At 41.5% G+C, this 8,513-nt stretch overlaps 1 protein-coding gene across 1 annotated transcript; it reads right to left on the reverse strand.

Annotated features, from left to right (window-relative positions):
• Positions 1-7,191: 7,191 nt before the first annotated feature.
• LOC147453229 (uncharacterized) lies at positions 7,192-8,049 on the reverse strand. The gene has a single exon (XM_086519356.1). It carries the CDS (start codon positions 8,047-8,049, stop codon positions 7,192-7,194), a length of 858 nt encoding a protein of 285 aa, XP_086375482.1.
• Between the last annotated feature and the right edge of the window lie 464 nt (positions 8,050-8,513).

Here is an 8,513-nt window from a genome sequence, read left to right on the forward strand (position 1 = left end):
AGTGGCGTATCTGTCGGATTCTGAAAAAAAACAATAATACTTTTTGTAAGTATAAACATATAACTACAAAACAATCTATTTTTTAGCTTATTATTAAAATACAATAAATGTGAGAGAGTAAAGTTAAATGCTAACCAAGCCGCAGCGAGAACTCGGAATGTCCATAAGGGCATTTACGCCCTTTTTGCCTGCATACTCACGCTCGTACGATGTGGGGTCACCTCCAATCATCGAGAAATGTGTGTTCAAAGCATACAAGGAATATGTTAACACTCAAGGCTATGTAGACTATTGCAATGGATGCAAAGGAAGAAAACCAGGAAGATACCACGTGTCTCCCATCAACTCAAAAGAAAGACAACATTATAGAGCTACAATATAATGGTAGGAAAATCAATGCATGAGCTATAGAAGAGCTTAGAAAATCATTCCATTGTTGAGAAGACAGAGAAAGAGAAGAACAGAGAGACGACATGCAGGAGTGCAACCCCAACGTGTCTTTATTTAGAGTATCCTCGCATATAAGCTTCACAACCCTGCTCAAACAAGGGCCCCTAACTGTGAATGAGAAAACCCCACTCTCTCAATCTAACAAATATACATCATGAAACTGTGATGCAACACGAGAGAGCGAAATAGATTGATGACCAAAGAATATATAGAGTACGCAGAGCAAATAGATGAAATAAACAGTTTATATGGATACAAGATAATGATTACATGAAGAGCTTAGCTCGTTTCATAACCTCCGGACCACCCCGAGCTATCTCAATCTCAATTTCAATCTTGTGCACAATATCAATTATCTCAATCACACTCTCACTCTCAGTCTCAATCACAATTACACTCTCAATCTCTTGATGGAAACAACGATCATAATTGGAATTGCAACACGATCACAATCCCAATATCATGACACTTGCACAGATCTTGTTTCACGCATTGGTTTCTGTATCATCTATGTATATCTATTTGTAAGCTAACTTGTTGTTTCTTGTACGCTACTTTGCTGCTACTGGCAATTTGTTTCTATAATAACTTTATCATATCAACTCAAAATTTTGGATTTTAGATACTCAAAACGACGGGAACAAGTTTGGTCTACAAGGCTTCGCAGACAAAATTGCAAAAAACTACTTCATGTGGCTGAAAACACAACTTTTAGGTAGCATCTCATAAAATCTTTGTTTTTTTATCTCCATGAGTTTTTCAACTTATTTTAAGCTTGTCTTATGTATTTTAAGCTAAAACACATGAAAATAAAACATTGATATTGAAAATAATAATTTTGACTATGTTAGAAAGGGGGAATGGAAAGCACACCCGATACACATGCAATGGCCCCTACATAGCTCGGGGTTTTCACAGCAACTCACACTAGCAGGGCCTCACCTTCACTTCACCCAACGCACACACGACCTGCACATTTGCTAGACAGCGATCACAACCATCTTGCCCGCTTTCAGTTCTTCCACAACTGAACACCTCTCTCTCTTTCTCTCTCACACACACAGGGGGCCCGGGGGGACGCACATGCTCACACACACCGGCACCACACACCCTGGAGACGAGCAAAGCAGAAAGGGAAGGAGGGGAGAAGACGCCACCAAAAAGATGCAAAAATGATCAAAATGACTCTTTCCTTGTTCATGAAGGCACATCTTTCAAAAAAATTGTATTTTACAAAAATCTCACAAAATAGTACTGTTTGGCCTCTATCATGCAATAGAGAGTCTCTCATCCACTTTCATCTCTATTAGTGTGTTGAGACTATATGTGAAGCTACTCTAAATATAGCAATGGGTCCCCTCTATGTATGTACCAGCATGTATATGTATTCCATACACTTTGGGGTTGCATTTTTTACGCATCTTCTCTTTGTTCTTCTCTTTCTATGTCTCCTCAACATGTACCACAGCGTAGTTGCTTTTTCTTCATAATAATAGAGCGTTTTTTCCCTCTCATGGCTTTTCACAACGTACATGCAACATAAATTTGCAGTTCACATGCACCATCTTTGTTAAGCTATATATCGCTCACTCTACTCAACTTGGTCTCGCATAAAAATATATATATATATATATATATATATATATATATATATATATATGTATCTTGCTCTCACTATGAATCAGTCTATGGGAGCATACATGGTGTGTCTCTTGTATTCTCTATCTCCCTCTCTCTCTTTCTCTTATATCTCAACATGGTATCAGAGGGGAACAATCATGCAACGATTCAACTCTATGATGAAACAGATTATGTGTATGCGGTTTGCTCGTAAGATCCATAATTTTACTAAATTTTATTTTTGAGCAGTGATTCTTGTTAACCATGATTATTTTGTACTAAAGAGGAATATACTTAGTGTTTTGTGTAGTGATTACTACTAGTCAATGTGGTGAATTGTTGATTACATTTACTTATTGATTTGTATTTTGACACCCTCAACTTCGTCTTGATTTTTTAGGGTCTTGTGTTCAAAATTTGGAGCAACAAGAAAGAATGATGGACCAAAGCTCTTTCATCCAAAACTTGTTCGTCTACTTGCTCTCTTCAGGAGTTCTCAGTAGAAAGTTATGTTATTTTTACCCCAATCGAACTTGACGTAGGTTTCGTCTTTGTGAAGTGTCCGTGATCATTTTTCTATTTTTAGCATGAATTTTTTTTATATCAAACTTAGCGTTGATCTATTCATATTGTGATCGTCAATCTTCAAGAACTCTTTTATTATTGACGTCTCATTTCACCTATGTTTATGGTGCCGTCTCTCATCATCTTTGAACGCTCGCAGATTGAAAAATTCTCATTATCTTTGAACTTTCAGATATTGAAAAAGAATGATTGCGATATTATTATCTCGACCTTAGTCATGGCCTTCACCATATATGGTGTACAAATTTTGTGATCTTATCTGATATGTTGTTAGCATGAAAACCAGAAGGAAAACAAGAACCTCTATAGCCTTTCACACACCACGGAAGGAAATACCATAAAGCTGCGGAAAACACGTGTAAAGTAGGGTGGGAAACAGTCCTAACCCAAACCATGATTAAAATTGATGAAAACAAAGACCTTAAATATGAAGCTCGTGTTGTGTAGACCTCCATAGAGTATCCATATGCTTGACTCAGACAACAAACCAGAGAGCTAAAGCTTTCCAAGTTGGAGTATCTCTCAAAAGCTCCAAAAAAAGCTAGTCTTTGTTAGGAAAAAGGGTGTGCAGGGAATTGCAACTAATAAAAAGGGGGGTTTTTTGTCTCTTATCCCAAGGAATTTTCTCTCCCCTCTTAGCCAACATGGTTCCCTCTTTGGTCACCTTTTAATTGGTCCATTTTGGGCTTAATTTGGGTAGAAAAAATAATGTTGGCCACTTTTTGACCAAGGCAAGTGGGGAAGGGAGGTATCTAGTGGACCAAAAAGGACCCCAGGTGCCTGGGTAGCATGTATGAACTGAAAATGGTGTCCTCTCTCTCCCCCGACACCCAGGAGCCATCATTAGGAAGGCAAGGAGGCTTCATTTTCTCCTTTGATACACCGTTAGGGGGTACCCACTCCCCCCCTTATACCCTCCAATTTCCACTTGATCCCCCCCTTGTGGGATTACTCCATTGCCACTTGGCACCATCCTCCCACCTCCCCATTTAGGCCTATAAATTTTCTGTTTTGCTTCCCACACCGAGCAATCTTGGCTGAGGCCTGGCGGGTGACTCCGAGCACCAAATGCGATGTTGTAAAGCTGGGCCTGGAGCTTATCACTTCGGATATTTTCAAACATCCTTGGCAACACCTTTTCTAATTAACACTAGTTCTGTAATCGGACACTCAAATGTCCTGAGACACTAAAGTGTCTTGTTTTTCTAGCAACTTGTCATAATTATTTGGTGAACCATAGGTCACGTTCATATCTTAGGTCAGCTATGAGGTGAAGAACATAGCCAAATTTTACTTTTGCCAAAATTAATACCAATTTAAGATTATAATGATAAGTTTTAAGATGAAAAAATCACAAAAATTTAGTGCAAATTTTCATAAATTGAGTATAACTTCTCATCAAAATAAGATTTTGCATGGATTTGAAGGTGTATGGATAGGAACAAACTTATTTTAGCAAGAAATTGAGCTTCATAACCTAGTTATGGGACTAATTTTTGTTACAATCAAAAGACCAAAATCTTGAAAATTTTGGTCTTTCAAGGCCTCTTTCATTAATATGATGAGGTTATGGGACAAAACCTAAGATGTATAATGTATCTATAGGTCAACTATACCCATCAACCAAGCATTTTTAGAGGCTTCAAACTCATAGGCATCTTGTAATTTAAGCTCATTTAAAAAAATTGTAGTGCGTAATTTCTTGCAAAAAACACATTGCTATGAAAAACTAATGAAAGTGTGTATATAAATCTAGTTTAAAAATTGTGACCCTTAACTCTGCTGATTGGGCTCACATCATCCTTGATCTTTGCCAAAAGGGAGTCACACTAAGGAATATCGGGTGGTATCATGTGAGTCTAATCAAGGGAGGGTGGTCATGCTTATAAAGAGGAGAAAGGGCATCATATACAAAGTATAAAATTATAAAATTAAAGGTATCTGATGCAAGGAGACGATGTGTCCTTCTTATTAATACTACTCAATCTGGTAGGGATCTTCCTTGAATCATGTTATAGAGGAAGTCATTCTTTGATTTAATTTGGGGCAAGAAAAGTTCACCATTTGCCAGTGGCCAATTGACTTCATTCGAGTATCTTGAATGACTCTCAATGACTAATTAACAGCTAGCTAGTCTCTTAGATTTTTCAAGATAATTTACATTCAGATGCTTTCTTCAAGCTAAGTGGTGAGCTCTTGTCAAACACTTGTATGCTTTTCATTTGAGTACTTCTACAGTAATCATGCATTCTAGAACATCGGCCCTAACCTTATAAGACTACAAGACACTTTGAACTTGAGGCGAGGGGATGTGAAGCATGGCTCTCCATCGAGCCATATGCCTAGTTCTAGGCAACCCTCGAGCCGCTTCACAGTAGCCCTTGGCCTCACAATACTCCCCTCTGGAGAAATTTTTTCGTCCTCGAAAACAAAAGTGGGATATTTCCTCTTAGAAATACTAATTTTTTTTCCAAGTGGCATCTTGTTCAAGTCACTGTTTCCACTTAACTATTACTTGGAAATGCACATGATGATGATGGAAAGGGGGAAGGGGCAACAAACCCAGCACACTCCAAGCTTGCCTCTCTATAGCCCAAGGATTAACCCCCACCCCTAACCACACAGAATCACATACACATGCACACTATCTTCCAATCTCCAATGCACCGACTCACCTACGAGCACCACCGGCTATACACACTCACATGAGCACTTCAGCACAATAGACCCATCAACAAACCGTCACCCGTATCCCACACATTGATGCATACACTCACCAAATCCTGTAAACACGCTCACATGGGGAGGCCTCACACACCTCGACCACACACAAACCCACAACCAATCTGCAACCAAAATCACTCTCTCCCTCTCTCTCTCTCTCTCTCTCTGCACACCCGCATTCCCATGTGGACTGAAGCCAATGCTACCACGGCCTAGCACAAGACAAGACGAAGGAATAAAATGATTTCAGTCGAGCAATCACCATAAACTATAGAAAAATCATGCATCAAAACACGTATGCGGGTACAATGATGGCATCAACGGCCACGACAATCCCTGTTGTTGGCTTGCATCCATGGCGGATCTCCTTTAACCTTATCTTTTGACTATCGGCCACCCTTGTTGGCAGCGCTCAACTTCCCTTCTTAAGAAATCGGGACTCTCTTCTGAAATGGCGGATTCCTTCTCCTTCTGCACCAGGAGCTTATGACATCCCTCATCACCACCGACCACCTTCATATGCAAGGGCGCAGCATCTGCTCACAGCCTTCTCCGTTCTTTTCCTGAGCTCGGCCAAAGCTTCTCCAAACTCCAGCTCATGGCCAACCTCCTGGCCCTTCTCCTCCTCAGGATTTGCCCTCCATGCTCACTACCCCTTGGTGACTTCTACACACCGCCCTTGCTTGGTAGCTCCTTTTTCACGCTGTTCGAAGCTGCCACACTTGGCTCTCAGTGGCCTGTTCCGCCTACATTTTGATGGGCCTTCAATTGGCCACACTTCTTCCTCCCGACTCCCTACACCTGATGGCTCCCTCCAATGGCCCTTGGCGACTTCTACACACCGCCCTCTCCTTTTGCAACCTGGCGGCTATGTCCCTTCACCAACTACAACCCCGCTACCAAATGGCACCTTGCCTCCCGCATGCCTCACAGATGGGGGCCTCTTCTTTACTCACAGCTCAGCCTGCCATGCACCCTCCTGATGGCTCCCTCCTCTTGAGACGGCGTGCCCTCTCCCGGCACCTGGCCCCTTTTGTTCGTGGCCCTCTGGCCCTCCTTCCTCATGTAGTCCCTGATGCCAACCATGCCTTTACCTCGTGTAGTCCATGATTCCAACCATGCCTCCACCTCCTTTAGTCCAGCGCTTCTCTACCTAGAACCGATTGGCTTCACTTCTATTCTTGCCGACAAAAAGCCTTGCTAGCGTTGCCTTTATACCAGGGGTTGCATGGCCCTTTTTTTAAAGTACTTATTTTTAAAATTTCAATGTCTCCAATTGGGTAGCATTCCCACAAGCAAAGCATCCATTCCATCGGGCTTTGCATATCGAAACCCTGCAAGCTCTTGAATGACAATAGTCGATACTCCAACCCCAACAAAAAAATCCTTTCAAAGGCCATCGGCCAATGACATCTCCGCCGCAAAAAAAACCATGACGGTCACATTGAACTTATATTCGCTTGCTCGGGGATCCTGCTTCTGACTTGTCGGGCTTGGAAAACCAATGCTTGACCTGCATAATTTCACATATGGCATACATATCATGAGGACGCTAGCTCAAAATTACACCTATCATGTGTCCAAGCACCCTGTTATCACTCTATCTACTGCTATGCATCTGCTCCTGGCTATTTCCTGGGTTGACATGACTTGGGAGCACCATCATTGTCCACCCCCTTGTTGAGCATTCATGCTCAACCATAGAATTCTTTAGGTATCAAAAAACTGCATAATAAGCGAGAACATGATTGCATAATAAGAAGCTATATGTAGTATGTAAAAATCTATAGATAGATAGAGAGGGAGATCTTATCAGCTGCATAAATTTCCCGGATCAAATGGAAAGCCATAGGCTCTCCCAACTATGATGCAAACTCCGCTAGGATAAAATACATGGCATTGAGCACAGCCATCCGTACGTAGTACATGTATAATCAACCACCTTTTTGCACCTATAATCCCAAAAACAAGCCTCTCATGCAGCTTGACATAGCATCGATCTTCAAGTATCTGTATCCATACGTTGGCTTCATACACAAAACAAGCTTGTGAACCAATCTGTGAAGCATCTCCACCATACACCATGATTTTCTCACCTGCTAGAGATCTCTCAATAGCATACCTCTCATCACAAGAGCTTTGCAAACCGTGCAAAACTACCTGCAAAGCAACTTTCGAAAGAATGTCCATCAATAGCATAACACCCACCTTGGGCAACGTGTCTTTCACTATTGCTGCTTCTTGCATAGCCAAACCTACTTGTGTTCTAAGCATGCCCACTGTTGTAGGTTCTTCAAATGGGATACACTTTAGACCTGATTCACCATGACAATCTTCGTCCACCATAGCCTTTGATGCTTCATCTTCAGCCACTTCATGCAAGAGCACACCGGATTGCTCAACCACTTTTGCCTGCTCTTCAAGGACTTCTTCTACGACCATATCATCTGCTAAGCGAGAAAGAAAGCCATGATCCATTACCTTGTTCTCAGGTATGTTGACATCGTCCCCACCTTCTAGAATGCACGACCGCTCTTCAACAGAATCAGTAGGGCAAGGTTGCCCAACCCCCTGGCTAGTTTCTTCCTGCAAGGCTTCGACCATCGCTTTGCCAACATCTTCAAGCTTGTCTTGTGAGCTTTTCACATCTTCATTTGCTTCTTCATGCATGCACACTTTGGCAAGGACCGTATCCTTGCTAGCCAGGCTAACAGACTCTTGTACAGGAGCACACCAAACTGGAGGCACAAATTGAAATGAATGATCAGAATGGTTGACCAATGGCAAAGTAGCTACCTCTTTGAATCTTGAAATTTATTTTGACACATGATGAAGCTCCATCGTCGAGCTATACCCATAGTTTTTCGGCTTCAACAAACCCATCTCTACTTTCCTCTTTGCTTTCTTGCTCTTTACCTACGCCAAGCAAAACAATTGGCGCATAGTCCTCAGCACCACCACACTTGACCTTGTCCTTGATTTGCGGATGCAAGCAGGCGAGAAACTCCTCTCACTTGAAATGATCTCTATTTTGCACACATGTAACAACAGCTAGTTTCTCCCAAATAGACTCCAATTTACCCAAAAACAAAGCAAAATCTTCACTTACATCCTGCTTAAGCTTTCTCAATTGT

The sequence above is a fragment of the Adiantum capillus-veneris genome, chromosome 8 (assembly GCF_014529385.1).
Source record: "Adiantum capillus-veneris isolate H3 chromosome 8, ASM1452938v2, whole genome shotgun sequence".
Taxonomy (NCBI): domain Eukaryota; kingdom Viridiplantae; phylum Streptophyta; class Polypodiopsida; order Polypodiales; family Pteridaceae; genus Adiantum; species Adiantum capillus-veneris.